Here is an 18133-nt window from a genome sequence, read left to right on the forward strand (position 1 = left end):
TGTGTAAGTCCAAATGTTATTTGTAATCACAAAACCAGGAGAACTGGAGAATATGTTTTAAACTTTGAGATAAGGTTTAATGCCATGAAGAAATCCATGTCAAGAGAGGGTCATGTGGAAACCAGAACACATTCATGAAGTACAATGTGGAGGCAGTCTCCTATATTTCTTTGTCAACCAGGGGCGTGGGGTAGTCTAATGGTTAAAGCAGCCACTCGTCACAGTGAAGACCCGGGTTCAATTCCCCACATGGGTACAATGTGTGAAGCCCATTTCTGGTGTCCCCGCCAGAATATTGCTAAAAGTGGCGTAAAACTAAACTCACTCACTCACACCTTGTCAACCAATTATCGAGGAATTGAAGAAGCTGCTCATGAATGTGAGTGAATGTTCCTGGCAAATATCAAGCTAGCACCAATATTACATCTGGCACCGATTCATCATTTGGTACCCAATTAAAAATCAAAATGTGGGAACCAAGACCTAACAAGTCAGGGAACACTAAGAAGCATATGATCGATGCAGATGAAACATCATGACCGGGATGCCAAGGATCTATACTAGGCACATAAAGAAACTGTGCATACAAAAATTTAAAATCTAAATTTATCACACCTGTGTAGACACAGTAGGATTTAAACTCAGAGATTAGTGACATGTATCCAACATGCATGCACATGCCACGTTCCGTGACGTCAGTGGGTTCGTCCTTGAGACCTGCAATACGTTGTTGCACGTGCATTCCGGGAAAGAGAAACAGAGCAAATGAATGCCACACAATACTGTCACTTTGGAAAGCTCAACCCCTGCCCTTGCTATCGTTCGGCTATTGAAACGCATAGCATGGCAAGAGCTCACTTCTGCACAACGTCATGAGGCCATTGGGATGGTCCGTGGGATCCGTGGGGGATGCCTCAACGACAAGTGGCTGCACATTTCCACTGCCACCGGAACACCATTTCTGCACTGGTGAGACGCTACCAGAACACAAATGACGTCATCGATCAGCCACGTCCTGGACGTCCACGTATAACAACGCCAAGACAGGACAGATGGATAAGGGTGACCCATTTTCGCCACAGGTTTCAGACTGCAGTGGTGACTGCCCGAACCATCCCAGGACTACGCCGTATTCACCCAAACACATTTTCGACAACGTTAACGTTATCACGGGATCAGACCACGACGTCCCGCCATACGGCCTATCCTGACACAAGGTCATCGACAAGCTCGCCGAATGTGGTGCCGAAATCATGTCCGCAGACCCTTGTTTTGGTGGAGAAATATTGTTTTTACAGATGAGTCCAGGTTTAACATTTCCCATAGTGATGGACGTCAACGTGCCTATAGACGCGTGGGAGAACGTTATGCACAGGCCTGTGTCTTGGAGAGGAATCGCTTTGGTGGTGGTTCCGTGATGATTTGGGGTGGAATAACAGCACGCCAAAGAACTCCTTTGGTGATTGATCAGGGCAACTTAACTGGTGTGGGCTACAGGGATCAGATTCTTCGACCTGTGGCAATTCCATTTCTGCAACGTCATGGCCCTGGGTTAACATTCCAACAGGACAATGCCCGCCCTCATACGGCAAGGGTTGCTATGGATTTCTTGCGACACCACAACGTTGACTTAAACTGCCTTGGCCTGCAAATTCGCCGGATCTCTCCCCGATAGAGCATGAGATGGATCGACGTCTACGCCGTCTTCCTCATCCGCCAGATAACGTCCTTGACCTTGCAACAGAACTTGAGAGAATCTGGCGTGACATCCCACAAGCCTTCCTTGCACGTTTGATAGGCTCTATGCGTCGTCGATGCACTGCTGTTCTCAATGCCGATGGTGGGCATACCCGTTATTGAGCTTGTGACATGGTCGGTTGACCCCTGTCCCGCTTGTGGACTCGTGACGTCATTGTGATTGACTTTTCAATTGAAACTCTCCCGACTAGTTATGGTCTCATGATCCCTCCATTAAAGTTTATATGTACCTTTGACATTGTTATCGTACTTATCAACTGGGATAATTTTTGACAATGCACAGTTTCTTTATGTGGCTAGTATATATATGTACTTACCTGGAATCCCAACAGGTGTAACCAGGGGCGCAGCTACCATTATGAAAAAGCCTGGGCATATACATGATTGTTGCTCAAAAGGTTGGGCAAGCCCTCAATACTATCTAAATATAAAGCTTTGCAACTGATCGGGGCTTACATGAATAAAATGGCTTGCTATGCACCTGGTAAGAAATCAATCACTGATACTAATATACCACCTTGACCCAGAAACAAATATGTCCTTCCAAGAAAGCCTAAACTACAGCAAGTCTAGACTTTCTCATTTTAGAGACCACTGATAACTAACAAAACTTGTTAACTTTGAGAGAGAGTTTAAACATGCACAGAGATGCCAATCCATACGATTTTATCGTATTCGTTACGAAAAAACAACACAAAATACGCGACTACGATAGCAGTAAAAAGGAGTACGCTGTTAATAACAAGCTCTTAGAATATCTATATATTTTTTATTTAATATGAAAACCCCTTGGAAAAGTTTAATACTAATTTTGGCCAAAAAATATTAATTTTTGCATAAGTTTTTTGGCCAAAATATTAATTGGGCTAAATTAGGGTTGGCATCTCTGCATGCAGAATCCTGATCAAGTGTATAACTATATTATTACCTGTAGTAAGGTCAGTAGAGATTTTGTTAAAGAAATTAATTTGTTTACTGATTATTTTTAGTGTATGATAATTTAGAACATTTTGAGTGCTACTTGTTGATTCCCATTAGTTGAGGAATCTGTCCGTAAGAGATCTGTGTGTGAAACCAAGAAACAACAAGGAAAGGAAGTGTGATTTAATTTACAATTGTACGGTATTCCAAAATTACCTAATTTCACAAATCAATACAAGTGTCTACAAAGGTATCACTATGGCAGTACAAAATAGAGTAGTGATACAAGTACAGAGGCAGTATAATATACAAGGGCCAGGCGTGTAGCAAGCCAATTATTTTCGTGTAAGCCCGATAGGTTGCCAAGTTTTTTATTTAGATAGTATTGAGGACTTGCCCAACCTTTTTAGCAACAATCATGTGTAAGGCCGGGCTTTTTTTCATGATGATAGCTACGCCCCTGAGGGCAGTAATAACAGCAGTAAAGACAGTGATGGTACTATTCTCCACTCAGCTTGAAACCAACTTGTAACTAGGGCTAGGCAGGGTAATGATCATTACACACACTGCTAGTCTCCTGGTGACTTGAGATAAGAGAACTTGCTTCTCTTATATACCCAAGAAAATGCCAAAAACGATTCCACAATAGTCTCAAAGGCAGATGATTCTAGACTAGGCTTTCAAGATCGTTCTACCTCTTTCTCAGCACCACTGGAGATACCTATGAAGTTATAGGACATGTCTAAATATATAGCACACCACTGCCCACACAGACTTTACAGGTACAATGTATAACAGATGAAACATTGTTGTACAATGTATATATGCTGCCCCATAACAGGAGTAAGCTATATATATATATATATATATATATATATATCTATATATATATCTATCTATCTATCTATCTATCTATTTATCTATATATCTATCTATCTATCTATCTATATATATATAAGAACAAAAGGGAGCCCTGCCTTCATAAAGGGGAGCATGACAAGACTGTAGTACATGCATCAACTGTTTATGGAAGAAAACCCAATTATTTCCCTCAAAATGTAGGAGTGAATTTATTGGCAAAAAGAACTGTCTTAAAAGAATGCATGAAAAAAATTGTAAAGGAACTGTCAAGCTGCATGAAAGAATATACATCCTCTTTGGGGTATTCGAGAAATGCTGAATTGAAGAACATTTTTACATTTCTAGGGAATTCTGGGATGTTACAGACATTTGAACACAAGCAAGATTGACCATTGATGCGAATCAGCATTGATGTAGATAAATGTTATTCCGCGTACATTAAGAATAAAATAAATATGTAATGGGGGTTATACTGCCATGTGTCTCAAGTTAATGATATAGTTGATGCGCGTCCGGTGCACTTAAGAACTATTTTAAGCGGTTTCCAATATTTTAGTTATTGTAGAAATTACCTCCCTTGTATACCTCTTGTTCGAGTAAATTATCTTTGTACTCCTGTTCCGGTTCCATTCGGAAAACGATGTCTGTGGTACTTGAAACGTCGCTCGGCGACGTAACTATTGACTTATACACCGACGAACGACCGAGAAGTAAGATATAATTCCGTTTATCACTGCTGTAAACTTACATCATAAGCTTGATCTTTGCTTATAATGTCGACATGATTGCAACACATCCAAGTGTAAGACGCCCGGTTTTCGTGCATAACTCGCTCTCACGATCATGCTTATCATGAACAGCTATCCCGAGGAACTATGAATATGAGATGATGATATGACAAACCATTAGCGGACGGAAAGACTTCCGCCCGTATCCCCCCTGAAATTTCATTCTAATCAAATCATATGACCTGCATATATATTTAACATGTTTTTTAATTGTATCTGAACATACTGAAAGACATATCCAACTTCTAAGAATGCCACTCAAAGAAATGTTCCTCGTCGTTAAAATCTAGGGGGGATACGGGCGGAAGCTGATAAAAATATGTTTACATTTCAGCTTGTCTCAATTTCCTGAAGCTATGCAAAGTGAAGTATTACAACTTTTCACTCTTTCACTCAGTTCAGGTGAGTTCTCAAAGTTTGTGTTATTTCAGCTGTGAATTTTTGCGCTTTTGTCAATCTGATTATGTAACTACAGTGTGTTTAAATACGGTACATTTAGTTATATAAATAAACTGAATCTTTTTCAACAGAAACAACTAGTTGCCCAGACTGGAGATCCAACTGGTACTGGAAAAGGTGGAGAATCCATCTTCACGTATGTGTCTTTTCCTATTCCTCTTGGGCAACTTAAACTGTGTAATTCTTCATGTAATTTTCCTTTACCGGAATGAACTCAAGGGGTTTGTTTTAAACCTATGAAGTAAATTACAATAAAGATAATTGACAACATTTTGGGCCTGGTAACTGAGGCAAGGGTACCATGTGAATGAATGTTTAATAAATTGATAGGTATTGATTGTGTTTCTGATTATTTACCTTATTTATTGTCTCATGACTAACAGTGTAACACTTGTTTCACAAGATTGTAAATTTGCCATTGTGAGTGTTGTAAGAAGCAGCTGATGTGTTGTATCAAGCCTCAAGCATGAAATTCCAACTAGATATTAAGTGATCTTATCATATGCTCTCAGTCGACTCTATGGAGATCAAGCCCGCTACTTTGACATTGAGTCAAATCCCAGGATAAAACATAGGACCAAGGGGACCGTGTCCATGGTCAACAATGGCAACAACATGCATGGCTCACAGGTACGTTATCATACAGAAAGGTTGAACATATATCAAACCATAAATCATGAGATTGATGTGAAAAATCCGGGTGTTCCATGCTTGCATTAATAAAGTGACATCTACTTTTCTGTACATACTGTTCATTGTCATGTCAGCTGGGTGGAAGCAAGGACACGACGAAACTCAGAATAAGTTAAATGAGCGCGCTAGATATAATGATCTGCTCTAGATCAAGTGTAGTTTGTTTGTTCACACAACTGTTTGATTGACCACATTAGAAACTGGAGAGTAAATTAGAAAACTTTAGAGATTCCACTTTATGGTCCATTGAATTAGTCTGCTAGATTTTGCACCGCTATCAAACTGGAATTTTCCTAACATAATCAACCAGTCATGAAAATTGCCAAGGTTATATCATGTATGTAACAGGTTTGTTTTGTCATAGGTAACCTTGTCAAATAATCTTTTAACTTCTTTGAGTGGCATTTTAGAAGTTGTGAGGTACAATATTGACAAACTTTATGGATTACAACTTCTATTATTTTGTGAGTGCAAAGTCTCGATACAGATTCTGCTTGTCAACAGTACAAGAACCTGTATCAAAATGTCGCACTCACGAAATAAAAGAAGTTGTTATTCACAGATTGTCAATAATTATATTAAAATAATTTTTATATTACTACTCTGTAAAACGGCAGATTAGATTGGTCAGGGCAGTATGTCTGAGTTGAGGAATACCACGTGTGTAAACCTGTTTACAGTTCTTCATCACTCTTGCTGATGAGTTGGACTACCTGGATGGTCAGCACACAGTGTTTGGTCAGGTGGCCGAGGGCTTCGAGGTGCTGGACAAACTGAATGAAGCTTACTGTGATGAGGAACACAGGCCGTACATAGACGTCAGGTAAGCAGCCGAGTTGACAGGAGAATGCACATTGACGACGTAGGATTCATATTGTCTAGGGGATTCAGATTCAGATTGTGTTTTGGGTTCACATTGTCATGAGGATTGAAGTTGCCATGAATGTTCTGATTGTCATAGAAGTTCAGATTGCCCTAGTGATTCAGATAGCCCTAGTGATTCAGATTGCTGTGTGGCATCATGTTGCCATGAATGTTCTGATTGTCATAGAAGTTCAGATAGCCCTAGTGATTCAGATAGCCCTAGTGATTCAGATAGCCCTAGTGATTCAGATTGCTGTGTGGCATCATGTTGCCATGAATGTTCTGATTGTCATAGAAGTTCAGATAGCCCTAGTGATTCAGATAGCCCTAGTGATTCAGATAGCCCTAGTGATTCAGATAGCCCTAGTGATTCAGATTGCTGTGTGGCATCATGTTGCCATGAATGTTCTGATTGTCATAGAAGTTCAGATAGCCCTAGTGATTCAGATAGCCCTAGTGATTCAGATTGCTGTGTGGCATCATGTTGCCATGAATGTTCTGATTGTCATAGAAGTTCAGATAGCCCTAGTGATTCAGATAGCCCTAGTGATTCAGATTGCCCTAGTGATTCAGATTGCTGTGTGGCATCATGTTGCCATGAATTTTCTGATTGTCATAGAAGTTGAGATAGCCCTAGTGATTCAGATTGCTGTGTGGCATCATGTTGCCATTTGGATCTGTTGGGAAATCAGATTGTGGATTCATATCTCCGCTGGGGATTTAAATAGTAATAGTGTTTCACAGTATCATGGAGATTGTTCTGTCGACTGCCAGCCTTCTTTCCTCACCCATAGAGCTGACATGTCACGCTATGGCTAAAATACTGTTTAAGATGGCATTAAAGCATCGCTTAACTGACTAGGTACTTGCACAATGTAATGAGTTAGTGGTTCAACTTCAGAATCTACCACACTGTGATACTGGATGACCCCTACGATGACCCTCCTGACCTCAACATTCCCGACAGGTCTCCAGAACCAACTAAAGAGATGCTGGATGTGAGTACTGATGCTGTTTCTCCAGAGATAATATCTTGTTATTTATACGCACACTTTGTACATGTGTATGCTGCCGAAACATGCATATTGACCAATAACTGATGTAAAAGTCATCTGACAATGTTGTAGTGAGGACAACCGTTTCATTAGATGAAGATTCATTACCATGGTAACAATATTATTGTAATATTTTCACGGAAATTAAGTTGTTGTATCTCAATATTGTATTGTGTATCTGTGGGTGCATTGACTGGAAGTTGAAACTACCAGATGTTTTCAATATGATTATCAGAAGTTCAAGCTTGAAAAATGACCTTGTGACTTAATTCCATTTAGTTTCAGGCTGTTGTCATGAAGCAGTCATGTGATTGTGTAGCTTTGTTGTGATGTTACAGAGTGGGCGGATTCGTGCTGATGAGGAGATCGATGACACGAAGGGGTTGACGATGGAAGAGGTGAAAGAGAAGATTGAGGAGAAAGAGGCACAAGCTAATGCCCAGCTGCTAGAGATGGTGAGGACACAGTGATTCCTGAGGCCTGTGTGATTCTGAGTGATATGACTTGGATATATGTCAGTGATTCCACTGTGACCAGTATGTGTCACTGTAGTCAGTGTGACTGTGATTAATGTGGTTGTGACCTGTATGTGACTTTGACCTGTATGTGACTGTGACCTGTATATGTGACTGTGACCTGTATGTTACTCTGTGACTGTGACCTGTATATGTGACTGTGACCAGTATGTGTCACTGTAGTCAGTGTGACTGTGATTAATTTGGTTGTGACCTGTGACTGTATGTGTGACCTGCATGTGTGACTGTTACCTATGTATTACTCTGTGACCTGTATGTGACTGTGACCTGTATGTGACTGTGACCTGTATATGTGACTGTGACCTGTATGTGTCTGTGACCTGTATATGTGACTGTGACCTGTATGTGACTGTGACCTGTATGTGTGACTGTTACCTGTATGTGTCTGTGACCTGTATGTGACTGTGACCTGTATGTGACTGTGACCTGTATGTGTGACTGTGACCTGTATGTGTGACTGTGACCTGTATGTGTGACTGTGACCTGTATGTGTGACTGTGACCTGTATGTGACTGTGACCTGTATGTGACTGTGACCTGTATATGTGACTGTGACCTGTAATTGACTGTGACCTGTATGTGACTGTGACCTGTATGTGTGACTGTGACCTGTATGTGTGACTGTGACCTGTATGTGTTGACCTGTTTAACTGTTACCTGTATTACACTGTGACTGTGACCTGTATGTGGGACTCTGAACTGTATGACCTTGACCCACAGTGATCCATGATACTGACCTGAAGTATGTGTGTTTTGTTGACAGGTCGGTGATCTCCCCGAGGCAGATGTTCGACCTCCAGATGATGTGTTGTTTGTGTGTAAACTCAACCCAGTCACAACTTCAGAAGATCTGGAAATGATATTCTCTCGGTTTGGAGAAATAAAGAGGTAAAAATCAACATAACTATATGACAATGATAGATGCTGTAGAGCAACTCAGGCCTTGTTAAGACCAGCTTTCATCAATAGCATCAATATTTATGCCATTTAGAAAGTGGTCAAATGTACCATATGTTATAGCTGGGATTACACTTTCTTAAAGTACAGATTCTAGTACTTTTGTTGAGTTGGGTCCCATCCGGGATTCAAATCCACACCCTCAGAGTCAGGCACCTAATCGCCAGCACACAAAGTCAGTCGCCTAACCCGCTCAGCCATCGCGACTTCCACAAAAATGGAAGTCGGACAATTGGTAGTCTTGACTGCGGACTTTGTGTACCCCTCTGATAAGTGTAAATTGGCACAGCTCCCACGGCCGAAAGCTGTGATTACACAATGCCATTTAGAAAGTGTAATCCCAAATATAACATATGTTAGCATAAATATTATTAATAAGCAAGAACTTGGTAACACACAATGTTCTTAAACAACTCAGTTTTCTCAGACATCTTATTACAACGATCATCCATCATGGAATCAGAGGTGTCATGAAAGGAGCCAAATTTATTTATGTAATTTGTTTACAACCCTTGGCACACCAGAAACCTTTGCTCATGGGTTTGAAAACCACTTTGCCCCGATTATATTTGTAGGTTTTTCAGCACCATACTCATGCGTATGGGCTTTACCAAGGTGGTAGATGTCTGACACCTGCAACACTTCAGGCTTTATCACCCACTCTCCCTCTCACTCTCACTCACTCACTCACTCACTCACTCACTCACTCACTCACTCACTCACTCACTCACTCACTCACTCACTCACTCACTCACTCACTCACTCACTCACTCACTCACTCACTCCTCACTCACTCACTCACTCACTCACTCACTCACTCACTCACTCACTCACTCACTTCTGATGATTCCTTGCAGTTGTGAAGTCATAAAGGATCAGAAGACGGGGGAATCTCTACAATATGCATTTATTGAATTTGAAAAGGTAAGCTTGATGCATTGGGGAGAATTATTGGTTCGGTGCAAGAACAATTCTAAATTCAAATTCTAAAGCAAGTCATTATAATCGTGTTTGTGTAAGTATTTGATATGGACAAACTGTTAAACATTTGAAATAAATTTTGATATAAAATATACTCAAGGAAAGTAGGGGAGTTAAATGGCGCTGAGTAGAAGCCAACACTAACAGTTAAACAGTGTTGATAGGTGATGAACACTGGACAGTTGGCAGCCGGGATTGAATTATAGGGAATGAACAAAGGGCAGACGGGAAGCAGCGGGTAATACCACTAATAGATGATCACAATAGAGATTGACAAATTAAGGCCAGAACAAAATAATTAGCACTGACATTCATAAAACTAAGGTAACCTTAGTGCAATGTTAAAGAATGGGAATCAAGGTTAACCTTAGTAAAGGTTGCTTCGTGAAAGGAGGCCCTGATCTGTGTGATACCTGATGTCCTGTGTTGCCAGGAGGCTGACTGTGAGAATGCCTACTTCAAGATGGATAATGTCCTCATAGATGACCGCCGGATCCATGTAGACTTCAGCCAGTCCGTGTCCAAGCTCCAGTACAACAAGAAGGGCAAAGGTGACGGGCTTCATTCCTTGTTTAGTGGAGGGTTAGTGATCCATAGCAGAGTAAGAAGGAAAACAGGAAGATATGGGTTTCAAAAGTGATTACTTAACACACTGTCAATGAGGTTACATTTATAAAGAGTTACATGTTACAGGGAAAGTGAAACTGTTATTTAACTTCCAAACTTCTTTGTTGTTGTTTGTACTGAAAGTAGTTTAGATGAGTGGCGGAAAAAACTTGTCTTTAACATTCTCTTGGCTGCAAACACTCAAAATTTGATTTGTTATCATTTCATATGATTTTCCATTAGAGTGACATGAAATAGCTACCAGAACAGACCCAACTCACCGCATTCATTCTGTTTTTTCAGATTCTGACCAGTCAAAACCAGCATACACTCTCAAAGACACGTCAAGGAAAAACGAGTATCCTTTTCACTGTTACTTTTAACCTGCAAGTGTGTATATTTTGCATCCCCGGTATATAGGTTGTAATTGCTAATAATCTTAGTTTGTGATGGGTTGGGCAGACCAGTGTTGAAGGGATTTCTACAATGTTTGAATCCAGTGCAAGATATCCCAAGTTATATACCCAGGAATATTTAAGCACTCACATTTAAGATATATAGTATTATGTGGACTAGAATAATATTGCTTAATTAGCAATTATAAAGAAATACCACGCCAATTAATGGAGTAAAATGCCAGATTGGCAATTATATAAAGATGCGCCAATTGATAATTACGAAATGCATGAATTAATGATATATAAAGGAAATAAAACCAGTTAATGTTACATAAAAGAAATGCATGAATTAATGCTTATAAAGAAATGCGCTTGAATTAGCAATTACATAAAATACGCCAATTATTAATTACATAGAAATAAACCAGTTATTAGCACTTTATAAAAATAAGCAATTAGTAGTATATAAAATCATAATTAGCAATTACATAGCTTAGTTAATGAATACCACGAAATGTAATTAGCAGTATATAAGGTAAAACAAGTTATTAATTACCACAATGCTTAGTTAGCAGTATGAGTAAGCCAGTTATTAATTGCATAAGAAATAAGCAGTTATTAGCACAAAATGCTCAATTAGCAATTACATGGCTTAACAATTAATGCTTTATAAAGAAATGCACCAATTAGTAATTACATAAAATGCTCAATTATTAGCATATGAAATGCATGGTGTGCTGTAATCGCCAATTAGCAATTACATGAAATAAAACAATTATTAGTACATGAAATGCGCCAATTGATGCTTTATGCCAGTTGGTGGCATGAAATTAAGCCAGCTGATGGCATGAAGTGGAGTAGTTATTAGCATATGAAATCGCCAGGTAATGATTACATGAAAGTAGAAGCGGATTAATTAATACGAAATTAAGCCAATTGGTGGTGTATGAAGTAAAGCCAGTTAATAGATTACGCCGAAGTAAAAGCCAGTTGATAGATTACCACGAAGTAAGCCAGTTGGCGAGTAAACCAGTTGATGGTGCGGAAGTAAGCCAGTTGGCGGTGTATGAGGTAAGCCAGTTAGATTACGCGAAGTAAAAGCCAGTTGGCGGTGTATGAAGATGCAGTTGATGGTTACATGAAATGCAGCCAGTTGGTGGTGTATGAAATAAAACAGTTAATGGCACATGAAGATAAGCCAGTTGATGGTGCATGAAGCCAGTTGACGGTGCGAAATGCCAGTTGATAGATGCGAAGTAAGCCAGTTGGCGGTGTATGATTAAGCAGTTGATGGGTGCAGTAAGCCAGTTGGCGGTGTATGAGGATGCAGTTGGTGGTTACATGAAGTGGCCAGTTGATGGCATGAAGTAAACGGTTGTTGGTGTATGAGGTAAGCCAGTTGATGGCGCGAAATTAAGCCAGTTGGCGGTTACATGAGGAAGTAAAGCCAGTTGATGGTGCATGAGGTAAGCCAGTTGGTCGCACATGAGTAAGCCGGTTGGTGTATGAGGTAAGCCGTGATGGCGTAAGCCAGTTGATAGTGCGATGCGCCAGTTGGCGGTGTATGAGGTAAGCCAGTTGATGGTGCGAAATTAAGCCAGTTGGCGGTGCATGAGGTAAGCCAGTTGATGGTGCATAGAAATGCAGTTGATGGCATTAAGCCAGTTGGTGGTGTATGAGGAAGTAAACCAGTTGGCGGTGCATGAGGTAAGCCAGTTGGCGGTGCATGAGATTAAGCCAGCTGATGGTGCATGAATTAAGCCAGACGGCGGTGCATGAGAATTAAGCCAGTTGACGGTGCGCTGAGGTAAGCCAGCTGATGGTGCATGAGTAGCCAGTTGGTGCATGAGGTAAGCCAGTTGGCGGTTACGCGAGGGTAAAAGCCAGCTGATGGTGCATGAGAATTAAGCCAGTTGGCGGTATGAGAATTAAGCCAGTTATTGATTGCATGAGGTAAACCAGCTGATGGTGCATGAAATTAAGCCAGTTAATGATTGCATGAGGGTAAATATTGTGATTGCATGAGGTAAATAGCTGATGGTGCATGAAATAAGCGGATTGGCGGTGCATGAGGAAGTAAGCCAGTTAGCGGTGCATGAGAAGTAAGCCAGTTAGCGGTGCATGAGAATTAAGCCAGTTAATGATTGCATGAGTAAGCCAGTTGGCGGTGCATGAGAGTGGATGCTACATCCAGAGCGTTCAAACTTCTTTTTGTCACAGTCCAGCCCTCTGATCGACCTGTTTTGCGACTTCGGCTTCAACACACAGCTGCGTTATGCGTGTCTCCGATTCAGATCAGCGGCATGGGCGGTCGTACGCCATCATCGCTAATAGGTGGGAGGGTCTGGGCGTTAATGCGCCTTTCCACCACCAGTTCTGTTGCCGGTAATAGCAAAGGTCAGCCGGACAGACCGGCGATTAAGTCTGCTTTTAGGTGCGCCTTGGTAGCCAGCCAGAACCTGGTTCCCCAGATCTCGCCGTCTGCGCGCCGAAGAGTCGCCAACAGTTACCAGACTGGCCTCACCTGCTCAGGCATCCCACGGTACGACGGTGGCATCCCGATCCGACTCGGTTTCATCTGTCGCGGTTGGATCATCTACGCGAAAGCTGAAGGCCAAAGGAGGGCTTCTCCGCGGGTGTCGAAGGTTATTGCTGTCGTGCTCATACGAGTCTCCACAAGATCACTCTATGATGATGATAAGTGGGTTTCTTTTGAGAAGTTTGTGCACAGAAGTCCAAGGACCGTTCAGAAGGCTTCTCCTCAGTTTATAGCAGAGTTCCTTCTCTTTCTTGAGTCCAGTCTCAAAGGGCAACACTATAGGAACTTATTTATCGGCTCTTAACTCCGTTCTGGCGGTCAAGTCGCGACAAAAAGATTTCAAAGGTGCCAGAACTCATGCTGCTGTCCTCAAAGCGTTTAAGCTGGAGGACCAGAGAACAAAGCTCAGATCCTCCGGCTTGGGACCTAAGCGTCGTTCTTAGATCATCTGAGGAGGTCCCCCTTATGAGCCCTTGGACCGGCTTCTTTTGAGAACCTCTCCAGGAAGACAGCCTTTCTCTTGGCCCTGGCCACAGCAGCTAGGGTTAGTGAGATCCGCGCATTGGATGTATGTCACCAGGGTCGCGTTTTGAGCAGTCCGCGGCATGGTCTTGTTCATCTCCGGACTGCTTTGGGGATTTAAATGGCCAGAGAACCAGCTGCGGGACAACGGATAGGATCTTCTCCATCCCTCCTTTGTCTTCCATTCTAGGACCTCGGCTGAGGAACAGCTGCTTTGTCCCGTGAGGGGCACTTAAGATTTATATTGCCAAGTCATCTTCAGGAGGCAGTCTCGTAGAGACTGTTCATCCGTTATCTTCTGGCCAAGGTGAAGTTAATAAGAATAAACTAGCTTGCGCTCTGGCTCCGTACTACCATCCTGACGCCCTGATCGCTTGAGATCTGCCTCATCCTACAGCCAATAATCCGCATGAGATTAGGGCTCTGGCATCCCACCATGGCTCTCCACAGAAACTGCACCGTTCCAGCCATCATGGAGGGTTGTTTTGGAAGTCCTCTACTGTCTTAGCTAGTCATTACCTGCGGGATTTGGCGTTAGCGAGGGGCGTGGAAGGTCTTCAATCGTTTGGTCCACTGGTGGTTGCTCAGCAACTCACCCGTCCTACGCCCATTAGGTAACTTTACTTCTTCTTACCTTCTGGTCTTCAGGTTAACTTACACTTTGGGTGTATTTGTTTTCCTTAGGGTTGCCTTTAGTTACTATCTGTCTCCTGTTCCAGAAGCCTCCTCGCGACAGTCTGGCGATTCAGTAGTTTCTTCTGGTTTTTCCTTTGGCATGTGGGTTTTAGGTAAGGGCCGGTCCTCTGGAGCCGACACTGCCGTCCCTACTGTCGAATCCATATGCATAAGACCTATGGTAAGGTAAAGTTAAAAATTTATTAAAATCTAAATATTTTAGATATTTAAATGCCACCTTACCATAGAGGCGGTAACTCCCTCCCAGCTGGATGCTCCTCCCTCTCTGGGCTCTTCGGACCTGGTCAGTAAAAGTGATTTTGGATGGTCAGCTGCTTGTAGAGGGAAAATCGCGTCACTTCCGTTGCCTGTACACTTTCGTCGATACGAGGTGGCCGTTCTATAGAATTTTGTGATGGGTTGGGCAGACCAGTGTTGAAGGGATTTCTACAATGTTTGAATCCAGTGCAAGATATCCCAAGTTATATACCCAGGAATATTTAAGCACTCACATTTAAGATATATAGTATTATGTGGACTAGAATAATATTGGGGAGTACTATATAAATCAGTTTGAAGGAAACAGTTTTTGTATGCATATTGAAGATGCAGTCTGCACAGTTTTCTAGTTTGAGTAAGCCAAGCTAAGTTGATGCCGCAGTAAACCAGTTGACGGTGCATGAGAGTAAGCCAGTTGATGGTGCATGAGAGTAGGCCAGTTGATATTGCATGAGAGTAAAACCAGTTGATGGCACATGAGAGTAAGCCAGTTGGTGGTGTATGAGAGTAAGCCAGCTGATGGCACATGAGTTGATGGTGAGTAAGCCAGTTGATGGTGCATGAGAGTAAGCCAGTTGATGGTGCATGAGAGTAAGCCAGTTGATGGTGCATGAGAGTAAGCCAGTTGATGGCACATGAGAGTAAGCCAGTTGATGGTGCATGAGAGTAAGCCAGTTGATGGTGCATGAGAGTAAGCCAGTTGATGGTGCATGAGAGTAAGCCAGTTGATCGTGCATGAGAGTAAACCAGTTGGTGGTGCTTGAGAGTAAGCCAGTTGATGAGTGCTTGATGAGTAAGCCAGTTGATGGTGCCACGGTGCATGAGTAAGCCAGATTGATGGTGCTTGAGAGTAAGCCAGTTGATGGTGCATGAGAGTAGCCAGTAAGCCAGCTGTTGGCATGAGGGTAAGCCAGTTGATGGTGCATGAGAGTAAGCCAGTTGATGGTGCATGAGAGTAAGCCAGTTGATGGTGCATGAGAGTAAGCCAGTTGATGGTGCATTATGAGAGTAAGCCAGTTGATGGTGCATGAGAGTAAGCCAGTTGATGGTGCATGAGAGTAAGCCAGTTGATGGTGCATGAGAGTAAGCCAGTTGATGGTGCATGAGAGTAAGCCAGTTGATGGTGCATGAGAGTAAGCCAGTTAATGGTGCATGAGAGTAAGCCAGTTGATGGTGCATGAGAGTAAGCCAGTTGACGGTGCATGAGTAAGCCAGTTGATGGTGCATGAGAGTAAGCCAGTTGATGGTGCATGAGAGTAAGCCAGTTGATGGTGCATGAGAGTAAGCCAGTTGATGGTGCATGAGAGTAAGCCAGTTGATGGTGCATGAGAGTAAGCCAGTTGATGGTGCATGAGAGTAAGCCAGTTGATGGTGCATGAGAGTAAGCCAGTTGATGGTGCATGAGAGTAAGCCAGTTGACGGTGCATGAGAGTAAGCCAGTTGACGGTGCATGAGAGTAAGCCAGTTGACGGTGCATGAGAGTAAGCCAGTTGATGGTGCATGGTTACTTTCCTGACTGTAAAGTGGCTATGACCTTGTGTTTGACAACGATGACAACGGTGCATCATCAGAAAAGAGGAAAAAGGAGAAGAAAAAAGAGAAAAAGAAAAAGACCAAAAAACACAGGAGTGGGAGTACTGACAGTGACAGCTCTGATTATAAGGTGAGTACTTTTGTTTGTTTGAGCCCTGAGCTATATTCCAGCTATATGACACGGTCTGTAAATAATCTAGGCCAGACAATCCAGTGATCATGAGCATTGACATATGCATTTAGGATATGATGACACATGTCAACCAAGTTAGTGAGCCTGACCACCTGATCCCATTAGTCGCCTCTTATGACTCTTGATATATCTTATTGTAGAAGTCTTCAAAGAAACACAAAAAGAGGGCCAGAGAAAGAAGTGAAAGCCCACCAAGACGAAGGTCGAGGTCAAGGTCACGGTCACCTGACAGGAGGAAAAAGGACAGAAGGAGAAGCCGCGAGAGAGAAGAGGACAGGAGAGAGAGAAGTCCAGATAGGAGGCAGAAACAGAGAGACAGGTACCGAGATGATCGGGACTCTCGGCGAGACCGAGACAGGTATCGGTGACCAAGACTCTGGATGAACATACATTGTGATCTGTGTGATGTCATGACAAGTTAGGATTTTATGCCTGTTACTAATGATGACATGACAAGTTTACAGCAGGGCTGGGTGGACACATGGTGCTGTCATACCCAGGAAGATTAGGCAGCTGCTTGTCATGGAGTACCATGGAGTACCACGGACTTGGTCATATTCAGCAATGTCAGGATGAAATAGATTGGTAGGAGGGAACAGTTCAACACAAAGTGATTGACTCTGGTTGTAGATACTTTAGACCAATGACGTTCTGTCCAGTAGGTGTTTGAAAATGAGGTGGATGTTTCATAGTGAGATGGGAGGGGACGGAAACTAAGAATATATTATGACCAAAGAAGCAGAATAGTATTGTGAATAGGAATACCTTAGACTGTGCCTTAGGAAGACAAATTTTCATATCAAATACATTTTTGTTCAGTCTAAACTAAATTTACATCCCAACTGGTGTAAGCCAACAGCTCCAATGACAATATCCCTCCAAGAATGTTTTCCGAGAATCTGTTAATTCTTTTCCCCCCATCTTAAGAAAAAAATGTAAAATTCCACTGTATTTATGTCCAAATATTATTGTCATATTAAAAGATCTGTGAAATTTAAAAAGAAAAAATAATATTTTTGTATCAAATAAAATATCAGAAAGGATGGTTGAGTTTGTTTGTTTTGGGCAACCCCTGGTATGTTTCTTTTAGCCTGCGTGATCAGCCATGGATCATAGTATTGTTACAGGTGTGCCACAGGTAACTGTTGTATTCACCTGATGATACAGTTCGTCTTCACATGCATCAATTCATCTTTTGATTTTGTATGGATTGTCAAAAAGGGGATTTTCCAGGTAGTTCTTAGACAAAGACTAAGTTAATGGCAAGAAGGTACAATTAGTGGTGTCAATTTCTGAGCTTAATATAATAGGATATGCACCCATAACATTTTGCATGTAGTACAACCTATGAAGGGCATGGACAACCTAGGGGAATGATGCTCCTTCAGTTGCCTGTGTTATGAGGTGGGCAGCGAGTTCAGGGGATGAAATAAAACCTCTAGGACGATCCTGACATTTCATTGTGTGTATGTAAAGGGTCATGTTACAGAAAGTTCTCTAAATTAAGGTACTTCCA

The 18133-nt window shown here is 42.0% G+C and overlaps 1 protein-coding gene across 1 annotated transcript; it reads left to right on the forward strand.

Annotated features, from left to right (window-relative positions):
* Window positions 1–4134: 4134 nt before the first annotated feature.
* Window positions 4135–17612, forward strand: LOC124255214 (peptidyl-prolyl cis-trans isomerase-like 4). The gene is made up of 13 exons (XM_046689052.1): window positions 4135–4250; window positions 4663–4730; window positions 4859–4923; window positions 5300–5417; window positions 6161–6303; window positions 7246–7342; window positions 7738–7854; window positions 8698–8822; window positions 9749–9815; window positions 10306–10423; window positions 10782–10836; window positions 16416–16554; window positions 16758–17612. The coding sequence occupies exons 1-13, from the start codon at window positions 4181–4183 to the stop codon at window positions 16983–16985; spliced, it is 1410 nt and encodes a 469-aa protein (XP_046545008.1). The 5' UTR covers window positions 4135–4180; the 3' UTR covers window positions 16986–17612.
* Window positions 17613–18133: the final 521 nt, after the last annotated feature.

The sequence above is a fragment of the Haliotis rubra genome, unplaced genomic scaffold (genome assembly GCF_003918875.1).
Source record: "Haliotis rubra isolate DU_JTF1 unplaced genomic scaffold, ASM391887v1 Scf598, whole genome shotgun sequence".
NCBI classification, from domain to species: domain Eukaryota; kingdom Metazoa; phylum Mollusca; class Gastropoda; order Lepetellida; family Haliotidae; genus Haliotis; species Haliotis rubra.